General features: G+C 43.1%; 1 protein-coding gene across 1 annotated transcript in view; it reads left to right on the top strand.

Annotated features, from left to right (window-relative positions):
• LOC124719070 (D-ribitol-5-phosphate cytidylyltransferase-like) overlaps positions 1 to 16,322 on the top strand; it is a 61,897-nt gene that overhangs the window by 2,836 nt on the left and 42,739 nt on the right. Inside the window, exons 2-3 of the mRNA XM_047244752.1 lie at positions 6,729 to 6,936; positions 12,186 to 12,445. Of these exons, the coding sequence (XP_047100708.1) occupies positions 6,729 to 6,936; positions 12,186 to 12,445 (468 nt within the window). The remainder of the gene's footprint in view (positions 1 to 6,728; positions 6,937 to 12,185; positions 12,446 to 16,322) is intronic.

The following is a 16,322-nucleotide window of genomic DNA, read 5'->3' as shown; positions in this document are numbered from 1 at the left end:
CGCTTTGTCATAGTGATACACACAGCACTTGTCCATGATGATCAAGTGGCTAAAGAAGTCATCTGGATCGGGTTGACACGGTTGCACCGAGCGAGGTGGCGCAGTGGTTAGCACACTGGACTCGCATTCGGGAGGACGACGGTTCAATCCCGCGTCCGGCCATCCTGATTTAGGTTTTCCGTGATTTCCCTAAATCGCTCCAGGCAAATGCTGGGATGGTTCCTCTGAAAGGGCACGGCCGACTTCCTTCCCTGTCCTTCCCTAATCCGATGAGACCGATGACCTCGCTGTTTGGTCTCTTCCCCCAAAAAACCAACCAACCAACACGGTTGCAATCTTTCCACTATCACATTTTATTCAGCAGGCTTTCTGAATGGGTACGAACAGTTGCAGAACTGAGCAGATGATGGCCTTTGTAACTATCAGAATATTGTATTAGGTCGGACTGTAAGCTTTCTGGGCAAATTTCAATGATGAAATCTTCTCAGTTTATTAGCCGAGTCGAGACATCACTCTGTGGCAGTATTTCAACACCATCAAACTACCTTCCATTAGCAAAATGCAATGCACTCTGCGACTGTGATATAACTTTCGAAATGGTAATGGGCAGCAAAGTGTTGTCATTTCCATTGTAGTGTTACTAGAGCAGATCCAGATTTCGGCTAGTAAGTAGCCATTATGGATGCAGTATTCTGGAGTTGTTATACGTGCCCTGGTACATCTACACCTGTTCCTTAAGCTCTCGTCCCAGTTCATTAAAGATTATTGTGACGAGAACCTGAACAAAAGTTGTAGACATACTAGGGCACGTATAATAACTAAGGAATACCGCATTGATAATGGCTAGTTACTAGCCGAAATCTGGAATTGCTGTAATAAAGCTAGAATGGAAGTGACAACTGGTTGCTGCTCTTTACCATTTTGAACATTTTAACAAGTTGCTTACTCATCATCTTCAGGTGAAGTGTCTGTTTCATGTCCAGTTCATATCTTTATAGCCCCTGCATGCTCCTTTGCCTTGTCTGCAACAGCTGGTCCAATCGTGTGCCTCCAGAAGGGGTATTGTGGACAGTGAAAGGGAGGGGCGGGGGAGCGTTGTGGACAGTGGTGGTGGGGGCTCCCGCTGTGTTTGACGACCCTGGCATCATTTTTGGTGCTGCCTGTCTATTCCAATGCTGCCTTCGCCACTTTTGCATCAGAGTGCTCTTGATGTATTCCTGCTAGCATTACATCCCATTCAGAGCTCAGTTGGAAACCACTAAGCCGGTTGACAAGGTCATCACAAACCCTTATCTCCACTGCCTCTTTGAAGATCACATCCCAAAACCTGTTTGTGTGGCACAACACTTCTGTCTGTTCAAAATCAAACACATGGCCTCCGTTGAGGCTGTGCTCTGTCACTGCAGATATGTCCATTTGGCTGAGGCAGACACTTCTCACATCTTCCGAGTGATACTGCGAAATATACTGCTGTGTAGGCCAATATTGCTTGCCACATTTGCAACTGATGCCTAGACCCCAGTCATGGTTCGCCTTTCATTGAACCAAGCATATATTTGATTTTAGCCGATGGCTGGGAAAGACATAAATGTGCGTTGTTCCTTCCTTATGCTGGGCCATGGTCAAGGTTACCAGGATACTAGAAAAAAAACAACATGAAAACCATTTTCTGCTCATTGCCCCCAAAATCAAAAATATGTTTAGCTCAATGAAAGACCAACAAGGACTGCGGATATCAGGAGTCTATGGCATTAGTTGCATATGTGGCAAGCAGTAAATCGGCCAGATGCAGCAGTATATTTTGCGGCACAGCTCAGAACATGTGAGAAGCAGTCACCTCAGATGAACAGACAGATCTGCAGTGGCAGAACACAGACTCTATGAATGTAATATGTTTAACATTGAACAGACAGAGGTGTTGCACTGGAAAAATGAGGTCTAGGACTTGATCATCAAAGAGGCAGTAAAAATATGAGTCTGTGATGATCTTGTCAACCAGAGCAATGGTTTCCAACTTTGCTCCATATGGGATAAGCACTAGCAAGAATACGTCAGGAGCACTCTGGCGTTAAAGCAGCGAAGGCAGCAAATGCAATAGACAGGCAACACCAGGACGTGGCGTTGGGACCCTCCAATGTGCCAGAAGTCCCCCCTACCACTGTCCACGATCCCTCTCCACTGTCCACAATATCCCTTCTGATGGCGTGCAATTGGCCCAGCCGTTGCAGATGAGGCAGAGAAACCTGTCATCTACCGACTATAAATATACAAACTGTACATAAACCTGATGCTTCGCCTGATGGTGAGAGTAGAAAACTTGTCGAAATACTGCCGCTGAAAGATGTCTCGGCTCGGCTGATAACCACAGAACACTTCCTCATTGTGCAATCCGTGACTGATTTAAACTTGTTCCATCACTGCTTCGATAGTGATTCCCTGGTCTTTGAGCAAGAGGGTCACCAGTTCCTACGATTGCTGGTTCTCAATGAAGAGATGGCCAGCTACTTCATTCTTTGTCACTGAGACGTGTGTGGCCGCACTAGAAGTGCCTGCACTACCTGATCTCTGTATCATATGATGGTGTGTTGTTGTCTTACACTTTCACCAACTTAGCACAGATTTGTTGCAGCACTTTTTTCCCATTAGATGCAGAAAATCAACGACCTTACGATACTCTACCTTAATGGTGGACTGTGTTATTTCGTTCTTGCCGTCTAGCAGAGTGGTACCGTACTGTGGTGTGGGAATTCAGTGTGTACCAGGACTGCAGATATGTACTTGCAAATAAACAAAAATTGTAATTAAATACCTTAATTTTTTGAGAGATAATTGAAACTTTATAACTACCCCTCGTAATAATGTGTTAACCCTTGCGTTACCGAGGGGGGAGGGAGTACTTTGTGCCCACCTTTTAAAAATATTGTGATCTCGAGTGGTACTTTATATTTTAAAATTTTGAAAAAATGTTTATCATTTTTGGTGATTTCTTATATCAGATTCCATAACTATTATAAATTTTTCAGTAAAACTTAACCAAAAACCCTAAGTCCTATTACCCACTGTCACTTTTCACAACAAATGTCATATTCATATTTTCAGGTTTAGGTCCTGTCTTACACATCTGTAGAATTTTGAAAGGCGTGATGTGAGGTGAAATCAATGACAGTTAATGAAATTTATATTTTTAAAATTTTTGGTAGTGGTCATGAAGTACCCCTGCACTTGGAGTAAACATTATTGAAAATATGTAGGTGTTGCTAAGATCATGCTAAAAAATGTTTTCAGGTTCCGTACTCTTCTCATCCATCAGTACCTAAGTTTAAAAAAATATATTGTTAATAAAAATTAAACACATTTATTTATTTATTTATTTATTTATTGGTGGTGTGCACAAACTAACTCCCCGCCCCAGTATTACACATTTTTGGAAAATGCATTGGTATCACTCTGGTTAACTGTAGTAAATATCTGAGATTTGGAATTTATTTCACTATGGTTGTGGCATCCTTAGCTGCTGTTTATTTCCTCTGTAGATTACATTTTGTTTTTCAGTGACTGTGTGCTCAGATCTACAATGGATGCAGCACTGTTGTTGCCGTGGACCAGTAGTTAGCTTTCTCAAATGAGGTTAATTTTTAAGCTTCTCAGTAAGTCTTACTGTGCCTATTTCTCTCTCCCCCCCCCCTCCCCCCCCCCTTTTTTTTTTTTTTTTTTGGCAGTGTTTTCTTCATGCTCATTCACACATTCATTTCACTGTCATTCATTTGGCAACATAGTTTCTGAGCTATGTCACTGCGCTATGTGTTTTCACTTAGACATTATGAGGACTAATAAGATCAGATTTTAAACACATATCGCCTTACTCTTTTGCAATGAACTAATTCTGGTCAATTTTTTTTCCCACTCGTATGATGATATCTCAAAATGTGATTTCGGACTGTTTCAGACCCTTAAAGGTGATGAAAATCACTGTTGGACATTGTTTGACATAAGGCAACAAAAATGTGTCTTTAAGTGATAAATCAGGTGAATGTGGGCAACAATGTTTTTCTCCATCAAATTCAGTTGTGTGTAGTGTGACTCTACAAGGAACAATGATACAACATTTTTAGTTGATTTTCCTGACTTCCATCAATGACTTGCGGCAGAACATTGTGTAGTACCCAGCATTGTACTTGGTCCTCTAAAGGAATGCTCACAACATGACCAGTGTAATCAAAGAAAGGAACTTAAACAATGGACTGTCCAGGTAAGAATTCAACAATGTAGGAAAAAGATGGATTGCTGGTGCTGTAAAGAAGACATATCAAGTTTCAGACAGGCACGGTTAAAAGACCCTCACATATAGCTTTTGACCACAGCCTTCATCAGTAAAACACACACACACACACACACACACACACACACACACACACACACCTCACGCACACACGACCGCCAACTCCAGCATCTAGGACTGGAATTCCAGCCCAAGATGTGCTTGCTTGTGTGTGTGTGTGTGTGTGTGTGTGTGTGTGTGTGTGTGTGTGTGTGTGTTTTACTGATGAAGGCTGTGGCCGAAAGCTATAAGTGAGTGTCTTTTAATTGTACCTGTGTGCAACTTGACTTGTCTTCTTTACGGTAAGTAGCAATCTGTCTTTTTCCTACATTATCAAAGAAAGGAACTATCATTTTTTAGGAAGTCGTGAAGTGCTTTGTTGGTGTTTGTTCACTTCAGAACTCTCAAACAGTTGACCATTCCTCAGTGTCCATCTCTTATGCAGATTCTGAAGATTCACCTCCCATTATGATTTCACATAAGGGTTTTGCATGTTCTAGGTCAAATGATCCAGGCATTTCCTTACAACGATTAACATGGGCCAATTTTTGGACTTCTGTCAAGCTGTGCAGAATCCATCAGTAACAGATTTTTATTGCAGTTGAATATCAATGCTGAATCAAATGTACCGAAGTCCTTACTATACCTATGGATAACTCCATCTCATGATAAGTCACATACCCTTCAGTTATAAGTCTTTTCTGAAGGTGGTTAATTGATTGCCAAACATTGAGTCATTTTTGTCAAGTTTGGCATTTACGAAAATCATAAAAAATCAAGTGACAGAAACCTTTATTTGAAATTGCCATTTTTTCACATTGTGGTCTTTTTAGCCAGTCACTGTGAACAATCTACTCACTCAGTTTCTGGCTGCCACCATTTGATCAATAGCCAATGACAAACATTAAAATAACAGTAATGCCAAATCTTACGGGGAGCTGCTCATGAACAGGTAGCATTTTCATCCTGTACTTTCAGAGTTCATTACTCTTTATATCTAACACTTAGGACATTGCTGTTTTATACCAACACTGAATGACATTAGGGTTGTTGCTGTTGTTGTGGTCTTCAGTCCAGAGACTGGTTTGATGCAGCTCTCCATGCTACTCTATCCTGTGCAAGCTTCTTCATCTCCCAGTACCTACTGCAACCTACATCCTTCTGAATCTGTTTAGTGTATTCATCTCTTGGTCTCCCTCTACAATTTTTACCCTCCACACTGCCCTCCAATACTAAATTGATGATTCCTTGATGCCTCAGCTTATGCCCTACCAAGCGATCCCTTCTTCTAGTCAAGTTGTGCCACAAATTTCTCTTCTCTCCAATTCTATTCAATACCTCCTCATTATTTATGTGATCTACCCATCTAATCTTCAGCATTCTTCTGTAGCACCACATTTCGAAAGCTTCTATTCTCTTCTTGTCTAAACTATTTATCGTCCACGTTTCACTTCCATATAAGGCTACACTCCATACAAATACTTTCAGAAATGACTTCCTGACACAGACATTAAGGTAAGTATTACTATAAATTGTATTTATTTATGTATAATACTTTAACTACTACAGCACTTTGTTTATGCAATGAATTTTGAAGACATGTATTGTTTTTGGGGCCATAATCTGTGACATCATGTATTGTATTTATCACTCAGTTGTTTCAGGCATTTCTCAATACCCACACAATTGTGTAATGCCTCACATTATAGAGTTTGGAACTCCAGATAGGAAGATCAACAATGTAGGAAAAGGTAGATTGCTACTCTTGTAAAGAAGACACATCAAGTTAGAGACAGGCATGATTAAGAGACACTTACATATACCTTTTGGCTGCAGTCATTGTCAGTAAAACACACACACACACACACACACACACACACACACACACACACACAAAAAGCAAGCAAGCACACCTCACGCACAGACGACCACCAATTGCAGCATCTCGGGCTGGAATTATATAGTTTGGAGTATACTACACATCATTATTGATGGTCATCCTTCAAGAAAATTACTGATTAGGTGAAACAATATTTAATGTTTCTCAGACATACTCCAAGCTATATAATATGATACATAACATAATTCTATGAATGTCGAGAGAGGCCTGACACAGTTTGAATGGTATTGGGTGAGATAATGATACTGAAAACTAAACCTGACTTCAAAATTCATCGCACAGACAAGCTGTTGTAATAATTAAAGTATTATGTATAAATAAATACAGTTTATGGTACTGCTTAACTTATTGTCATTCAGTGTTGGCATAAGACAGCAACTTAATAGCCCATCTAAGGGAGATGTGTAGAAATTTAATATGTGACCCTTGCAATAACGGCTGTGCTGAAATGTGTTTGTTGTTACTTTGCTAGAACACCCAGCTAATTGTGAGTGTTTAAATTGCTGACAGGGCAGGCCCCTTTTGCTGTACGCTCTGGAGGAGGTGTTGCGGCCGCCGTGGGTTCGTCGTGTCGCGCTGGTCGTGGACTCCCCGGAGAAAGTGCAGACGGTTCTGGACGGGTCCGGCATCAAAGGTGCAGATCGTGTGTCTGTTGTCAGAGGGGGCTGCAGCCGACACCGCTCCATACGGAGTGGCCTGCAGGCACTCCAGAAAGCTGGTATGTCAATGTGTGGGGGGATGGGGTTAGAGATCATTAATCTGATTACATACATTTACAAACTGTTTGGTTTGTATACAGGAATCATGTCAAAAATTATTCATAGAATAATTTTGATACTAGAAAAGAATAATGCAGCAAGTTTCGAAAAGAATATATGTGTTTTGAACACTTACGTTTATTAAACTGTAAGATATACAACTATGAAACTTGTATTTTGAACACTTATGTTTATTAAACTGTAAGACATACAACTATGAAACTTGGGACACATGTTTACGAATCTCTCAAGTTAAGATTATAGATGGTCAGTATGTCCTCTGCGAGCAGTACGAACAGTATCACAGTGATACTCAAATTCCTCCCATTGGAAGAATTTTGTTCAGATAGTCACGCACTTGGCAACTCCAGTGAGGAAGGTGATGTGTCTTAATAAAAAATGAAGTTGTCCTCTTTTTTTTAAGTACAAGTGTTTTGCTGCACTATTTATTTATTTATTCATAGTGATACAATGTACAAGACGAGCTCATGTCAGTGGTTTGCCATTGTCTAGTGTACCTCTTAGCTTGTATGATTGGAACCTAGGAGTATAAATGTCTTTTTTTGCTACAATAAGATCACATTACGCAAGGTGCGGGCCCACTGGAAAGGGAGTCTCGGAAAAAAGCAAGTTTTGTAACTTAGCAAGGTACTGCTGACTGTTAACTGTGACTCAATCAAAGAAGAATGAGCTGTAAACAGACAAGTGGGATATCGCTCAAAACACATTGACTTTGGGTGACTGACATACAAGTTCAGTGTGTGCATGTGGATACTGTAGCCCCAATTTTGAACATTGTGTTTGTTCACTTTCCTACTAGGATGGCGTTGTGTGAAAGTGTTGTTATTATCGACAGCATTCCGAAGCTTATCGAAAAATTGCACACGTTTGCATTTCCCGTCATGATGTAGAGCCTGTAACAGCTGTAACTTGTGCGGCTTCATAACCTACCAACATCTCAAAACATGCCAAATTGTTGTTGTAGGCAGTTTGTTGTTGTAGGCAGTTGCAACTCCCAACTTTTACAATGAGTTAACTTTATAGGACTGCATAGGAAAGCAGTTTGAATTCGTGCAACATTTGCATCGGAAGTACAAGGGCAGCCTGGACTCCTTCCTTTACATACACAAACTGTCGATACCGTCTGCGAATGTTCCATCCATTCTGATTATTAGTTTGGTACCTCACCCTGAAACGTCTTTGCACTATAATCACAGAATTACACTTAGCAAACTCGAGAACACAAAATGATTTCTGTGCTGTATAGCATAGCCATTTTACAACCTGTGACATTGACCAAGCAAACAGAAGGATACCAACATGTAGTAGCAATTAATATAAACTAGAAAATGTATTTGTTCCTCCAATAACTGAGCCATGGCACAGTGATAGACAGTCTTTACAACATAGTGCTTTGTGATACATATATTCTTTTTGAAACACCCTGTATAACATTATAAGGTTAACTACCCTGGACAAAAAGCGAGTCTTCCTGTGGAAACATCACACTAATAATGTGCTGTGTAAGACTGCCACTATAAATAGCCTCAATAATGGCTTCAGTTTGCAAGGAAATGTATCCACACATTTCTTCAGGCATGTCATACTCAGCTGGAGCCACTTATTAATAGTTAGATCCTGTAGAGCAGAGATCAGAGACTGCCCCTCACCATTTGTTCGTGTAAAAAAAAAAAATTTTGTTTGTAATCATCTTGTATTCTTTCCCAGAGGAGAGAGGGTGGAACCCTGTGGAAACTACGAAATGGCATATTCCTTCCGCCCCCTCCCCATCCCTGATGTGGTCACCAGTTAGGGGCTTGCAGCCTTTAGTACTGGGAAGTCTGTACACCCCTGCTGTAGAACTGCCAAATTGCAAGCAAATTGATTCATCTGCTGATCCAAATAGTTCCAGATGTTTTCTTTAGGACTAAAATCAGGTAATTTAGCAGGGCTGTCGACGTGCAATAGTGTTCATCAAAGTGGGAACTTGTGCATGTAGGACTGTGAATGTGGCTGTTGTCCTCTTGCAGGATAGTAGTGTCCAGAGCATGCTCATCATAATGATATAGAAGAAAGGACAACAGTTGATCTCCAAATATATTGAAATAAGTAGCCCGGTTCATGTTCACCATGACCTTTACTGAGGAGGCCAGAGTTGTGTTATCAAAAATATCACAGAACTACCACTGACCTCCACTATGCTCTGCAGCTTAAATATTACATTGGTCATTCGTAAAGTAACCTGCAACCATTGATATCGGTGCTACAGGTGTCAACCACTGCAAAGAGCCCACACATCCTCCTAACGTCACAGGCTGCCATTCAGAAAGGAGAAATAGCAACACCCCGCCCCCCCCTTCTGTCCCCGCCCCCACCCCTGCCAGATTTGCGAGGCGCCCTCACCGTGCTATGGCTTGAGAAGTGGCCACAGGTGAAAGAGTGGCGGTTCTGTTTTGACCACTGTCACAGAGAAGACATACTTCTGCCTCTAGTATATGCTCATTGTAACATCACACTGTTATTTTCCTACCAGTCTCTGTTATACAGTGTTTTACTGGCCATCAACAGACATGTTTTTATTGTAACTGAATAATATTGTTCATTTTTCTACAGACTTGTGATTTCATGCACCTCAGAGTGTTTGACTGCTTCTTGTGTTTGGACCCCAAAACATTGAATTGCATACGTAGTTCCACATGTGAACATTCAGCCACAGCCATGGACACCACAAAAATAAGTGTATCACCTTTTGCTTCAAATAAAGTGTTCCATACTTGGACTAATAATTGCATTGACTGTTCTCTTTGGCCACCTGTGAGTTCGAAAGCAGAACACAAAAAATCTCCATTTATTTAAAAAAAAGTGTGAATGGAGTTACAGCATTTGTTTTACAATACTGTGAAAGCACACACTCTAATTTATTTTTACTGAGTGTTTCCAACCACATTGAGACATTTGTTGTAACATTTGAAGAGCTGTGAAATTCCGCAATCATAGAATTGTGCTATCTGCACCCATTTGGCACTAAATTTCTAGTAGTCAAAATCTTCTGTAACAAGGGAAGGTGGTGTGATACAATGAAGCTGTATGTTCAAAAATGGGCAAACCAGTGTCCTTACCGCAATTGTGATATCATCAGGTCACCAAGTTAAGGGCTGTTGGGCATAGGTAACACTTGGACGGGTGACCGTCCAGGTCTGCTGAATGCTGTTGGCAAGCAGGGTGCACTCAGCCCTTGTGCAGCCAATTGAGCAGCTGAAACTTCCTGGCAGATTAAAACTATGTGCCGGACTGAGACTCGAACTCGGGCCCTTTGCCTTTCGCAGGCAAGTGAGGAGCTACTTGACCGAGAAATAGCAGGTCTGGTCATGAAAACTGACTGGCTGAGAAAGTGCCATGCAGGACAGGAGTGTCCAAAACATACTCATCATAAATATGTACAAGAAAGGACAATAATTGGTCTCCAAGAATGGTGAAATAAATATCCTGGTTCATGTTCACTGTAAACTTTAATGAGGAGGTCCAAGTTCTGTTATCAAATACATCGCAGAACTATCACCGACCTGAGGTACCCTCACCATCGTCCCATATCTGCATCCAGTGATGCCTGTCAGCTGAAGATGACACAGCGATCGATCGGTACTGCCGGGCCTCCTGAGGCCTGTTTGGATAGAGCTTGAGTTTGACAAGTCCATGATGAAGAGAAATGTGCTTGGCCAAGTATTGTGAATGCAGATCTGTTTCGTCTGGTTCGGGAAAGGGCTACAGAAAACTGAAGACTCACCATGGTGGAACTTTGTGTTCATTTTCCATAGATTAGTAGTAATCTTCTGTACAAAAGTGGTTACTGAGGTTTGAGCTACAGGAAATTTGATGCCAGGTGGATGCAGACAGCAGAATTCTACAACTGCAGAATTTCAAAGCTCATCGTATGCTATGAGAAATCTCTCATTGTGGCTGGAAATTGTGTGGAAAAATAAATGGGAGTGTATTCTTTCACAATATTGTAAAACAAATTCTGTAACCTCATACACATAATTTTTTATTTATTTATTTATTTATTATATATAATTGGAGGTTATTTTATGAATAGTCCTCATATGTTAAGCTGCCAGTGTACTAGATAGTTTGCATCATGTGAAAAAAAGCCAAAAATGACAACTTGTCAGACCACCCTACACACCTACTGTTTATAATGTTTTTATGGAAACTGGTTGAAATTAACCTGCGTTCACTGACATCAGCAATTCTTTCAGGTTTGAAACTGATTGTCATTGATAAGACATGACACTTGTCTCCTGCCCCATTGGTTAGGATTTGTTTACGACCACTGTTCTTATACTATGCTACATGGTTGTGAGTGGTACATCATTGCTCATAGACATTTTAGACAGTCTCCGTTGATACATCAACAAGTCTCCCAGCTTCGTTAAAAGTGTGATCACGGTCACGCCAGAACACGATAGCTCCTTCCTGGCATTCTGTGACATCTTCATGTTGACCCATCTCACCGTACTGATTCCATACAACTGACAGCACATACATGCCACTTCATTACCACGATTTGCTGCTCGACCATGCTATTATTGCACTTCGCCACCCGTGGCCATTACCGGAAATGTGTGGCGACATTACAATAAACAAATGAAATAGTGACAGTGGGAAACACAGCACAGTGTGAATGCTTTCAGGACAGTTGTGCTTGTACTGTCAAGTGGTTCAGCATGTCCTCAGAAATATCACAATAAAAACTCACAGTAAGAAGACCAAATTGCCCTCACTCCCAAGTGTAGTAATAATGTAGTCAACTAATAGGTAAGTAGTGGTGGGTCACATTAGTGCCTGGTACCAATCCTGCATATTCTACAGTGCTCCAATTTGATGAAGGTGCTCTTTTAAGAGGATGAGTAAAATTTGTCCTGTGAGGTTACACATGAACACAGCAAAATGGTTCAAATGGCTCTGAGCACTATGGGACTTAACTTCAGAGGTCATCAGTCCCCTAGAACTTAGAACTACTTAAACCTAACTAACCTAAGGACATCACACACATCCATGCCCGAGGCAGGATTTGAACCCGCGACCGTAGCAGTCGCGCAGTTCCAGACTGTAGCGCCTAGAACCGCTCGGCCACTCCAGCCGGCATAAACACAGCATGTGGAGGGCATCACGACATATGCAAGTACCTCACATCGTGCTTTTCACGCAGAGGCGGGTGTGCGCGTGGTGGTGGTGCACGATGCAGTGCGCCCTCTGGTACCTGCGGAGCTGCTAGAGAGGCTGGTGGTACTGGCTGAGCACCACGGGGCGGCAGGTGCGACGCGGCCACTCACGTCAACTGTGGTGCGCGCGTCTCCGGACGCCGGTGGGACGCTGCTGCTGCAGGCCAGTCTCGACCGCGACTCTCACCTCGCGTCGGAGACCCCGCAGGCATTCCGGACGGAGGTGCTGGCCACTGCTTACAACAAGGTACTGCTGTCCCGAGACTCAGATTTCTGTAGTACTCTGTCATTTCTGAAATATGGGCCAGATGCACTCAATTCAGAGAATTTATGGACACACTTAACGAGTATGTGGAGATACTATCGTGTTGTTTTATAGTACTATGTTTTGGCCTGTTTTGGAATTGTCATACCTCATGGGATTTTATTTACAGTAAGTTACACCTTTGTCTCATGGTTCCCCTTTTCTAACTCCATTAGTTCTCTACTGAATGGTATGAGTTGGAGAGTAGATAGTATTTACAGCATCCTGTTGAAAACCACTTGCAGTACTGCCTGAAATGTTGGTCTGTAAGACAGTGTAGTTACACACTTAGGGAAGTTTTATCGAAGATGAGGATGGCTGTACTTGCAGTGTAATGTGTTAACTGGCAGCACCCTGTTTCATGCAACTGGAAAAGTCAATGATTTAGTTCGCTCTTCTGCATCTACGTCCATCCTCTCAGGCCGTTGTACCCATGTAAGGACTCTTCCCCGTTCCATTTGCACATGTAGTATGGAAGAATGTCTGCTTAAATGTCTCTGCGTGCGCTGTAACCATGTTGATCTGACTTAAAGCTGTTTCTTGAAACTTTGTACACTTTCACACGATTTTACCATTTCGCCAACAGGCATTGAACTGAATGCAGATTAGCTGGCATCTATATCGCAGTGAAATTATGCAGAATACTTTCACGGAAGGCGCACATAAAGTGTGGTATCAGCTGACCCACTGATCCAGGTGTTTACTTGCCAGTTGCAATAGGCCTCGACCAGCAGCTCTTACAGAATTTCAGTGTGGTTGGATGTGGCTCTCACTTTGCACCATACTCGTGGTTTCTTTGTATCAACTTGCTCAGTCATTTGCAACAGTGACATTGTGTTTTCCTTTGTGCTCATCTCTGTGTTTTCTGATTCCCTCCTCCCCCACAGATTAACATGTTGGGTTTGTTTTTTTTTTCTTTCCTTTTTTTTCATGTCTTGTTCCATAATAGCAAATTGAGGAGCAAATCACCATTATAATGGAACGAGTCGTTATATGAAATTAACATAAACAAAATAGAATGTAGACAAATCCTATGCAGATGACAAGCTGCAAATATATATATTACTATAGTCAGGGTTCAAATTAATGATATGAATATAATAGAGGGAAACACTCCACATAGGAAAAATATATCTAAAAACAAAGATTCTGTAACTTACCAAACGAAAGCATTGGTACGTTGATGGAGACAATAACAAACACAAACACACACACAAATTTCAAGCTTTCGCAACCCACGGTTGCTTCATCAGGGAAAGACGAAAGGATGTGGGTTTTAAGGGAGAGGGTAAGGAGTCATTCCAATCCCGGGAGCCGAAAGACACCTTGGGGGGAAAGAGGGGCAGGTATACAATCGCGCGCGCACACACACACACATATCCATCCGCACATATACAGACACAAGCAGACATATGTAAAGGCAAAGAGTTTGGGCAGAGATGTCAGTCGAGGTGGAAGTACAGAGGCAAAGATGTTATTGAATGACAGGTGAGGTATGAGTGGCGGAAACATGAAATTAGCGGAGGTTGAGGCCTGGTGGGTAACGGGAGGAGAGGATATATTGAAGGGCAAGTTCCCATCTCCGGAGTTCTGATAGGTTGGTGTCAGTGGGAAGTATCCAGATAACCCAGACGGCGTAACACTGTGCCAAGATGTGCTGGCCGTGCACCAAGGCATGTTTAGCCACAGGGTGATCCTCATTACCAACAAACACTGCCTTCCTGTGTCTGTTCATGTGAATGGACAGTTTGTTGCTGGTCATTCCCACACAGAAAGCTTCACGGTGTAGGCAGGTCAGTTGGTAAATCACGTGGGTGCTTTCACACATGGCTCTGCCTTTGATCGTGTACACCTTCCAGGTTTCAGTACTGGAGTAGTGGTGGGAAGGTGCATGGGACAGGTTTTACTGGCCCCGGCCTCCTTCAGCAGCAGATTCGGTGTGGGGTACAGTTTTTTGTGCTGTGCGATCTGCTCGACATTACACAGGGGGTCCTTATGCTCGCACGTAGAAGAGCAAAGCTTTCCATTGGTTGTCCCTCCGATGTTGCATCATCACATACTCCAGTTCCTGTGTGCATCATGCTAGAGTCTGTCCCATTTGAAGGCTTTGGTGCTTCTTCACATCTAATGGCTGGCGATTGATCACAATATTGGACACCTTATGTGGGCTCCTGCACTGGGTTGCAATGCTGCATCAGTTTTCCACTTGGCCCCCTTCGGGGCACCCTCGGGAGAGCATGCACACAGAGTTTGTGGGCCCCTTTTCTGGAAGCATGTAGTTGTTCGTGATTGATGCGTTGTCAGATTTTCTGTTTGTTTCCAAACTTTCCTCCATGTTATCGGTTCGGGCTCTCCCCTGATCCTTGTCCCTGAAATTGGTTTCCAATTCTTGTCTCAAGGGCTTGCAGACTTTTGCATTTGCAACGGTATCCAGCATCTGACTGTTGCCCCCATCTCACCTGGGTTCTGTCCGCCTCCGTAGCGTAGCGGTAGCGTTTCTGCCTACCACGCAGGGGGGCCGGGTTCGATTCCCAGCAGGGGACTGGGTGTTGTGTGTCCTTCATCATTTTCAGCATCATTGACCTTCAAGTCGCCGAAGTGGCGTCAACTAAAAAGGACTTGCAATATGGCGGCTGAACTTCCCCACATGGGGCCTCCCAGCCAACAATGCCATACGGTCATTTCCATTTTACCTGGGTTCTAACTCAGAGGTGGCATGATTCTTGCGAACATTTAAAACTCAAATTAAGAATTCTGTGTCTTCCTCATACTCCAACGATGCCCTGTCTGGTACCAGGCGATGCTGGTTAACAGATGCAGAGCAGTGGAAAGTTTGCACCGGAGCTAGCTGCGGGATCATTTGGCTTTTTTGCGCCCCTAACCACAGGCCCCGGACCATTGCAGCCCACTGTGTTTTACTCACAGGGCTGCTGTTTTGGCTGGACCTATTGGCTGGCGGCAGGGGTGCCTGCTGGATGATATTGTGCTCTACAAAAGTTGGCATTTATTTGTGATGAATGTCTGTCAGGAGCAACCGACTCACCATTCCAATCGGTTGAGCCCACGACCTATCGGATCCTCAATGCTGCCGTCTCCTAGCTTGTCATCAGGTGACAGGGTCTGTTGCAGCATTGTTCCATTGGGGAGGGGGGGGGGGGGTCCCTATTGTAGCAGTGTGCTCACCTGCTGCTGCCTCATTACACCTTCCACTGTACATTTGACCATGGAGGGGGTCATGGTGGGGATAGTTATCGTGACTACTGATGCAGAACCTGTGGAATATGAACCTGAGCGCTCTTTGTCCTACTCACCAGTGGACGACAATTTGCCCCCAGCGATGCTGGTAGACGCACTGTTACCCCAGCTTCCACAATCTTCTGCCCCTATGGTGGAGCCAGCCTTATCAGTGTCATCACCTCCCTCGGCTAATTTGCTGTTGGAGAATTTCGAGCACTCTCCAGTTTTGCAGCGGATGTTGCAGCAAAAGCCAGGTCACTTTCAACCATACGTGTCCTTTTCAGCGGAGAGTGATCCGGTATTCCCACCAGCCGACATTGAGACAGATATGGGCGAGGGTATCGCAGTGGAATAGTGCAGAATGCTGTCACAGAGGACGCACACGAAGCGTGGCATGGGCACAGAGCCACGGACATGAGTGTTTACTTCCTGGCGGGAATAGTCCGGGCATGGAAGTTGTTACGCTGGCATCGGCATACTCAAAACTGTGTAGTGAATCCAGTGTGCTTTGGTGCTCTCGGTAGCTGCCATTTCTTCTCTCAGTTGCTGTAACAGGCTCGAAACTGTTCGTGATAAAAAGGAT

The sequence above is a fragment of the Schistocerca piceifrons genome, chromosome 10 (genome assembly GCF_021461385.2).
Source record: "Schistocerca piceifrons isolate TAMUIC-IGC-003096 chromosome 10, iqSchPice1.1, whole genome shotgun sequence".
NCBI classification, from domain to species: Eukaryota; Metazoa; Arthropoda; class Insecta; order Orthoptera; family Acrididae; genus Schistocerca; species Schistocerca piceifrons.
Note: the sequence above shows the minus strand (reverse complement) of the source record. Positions and strands in the feature narration are given on the sequence as shown.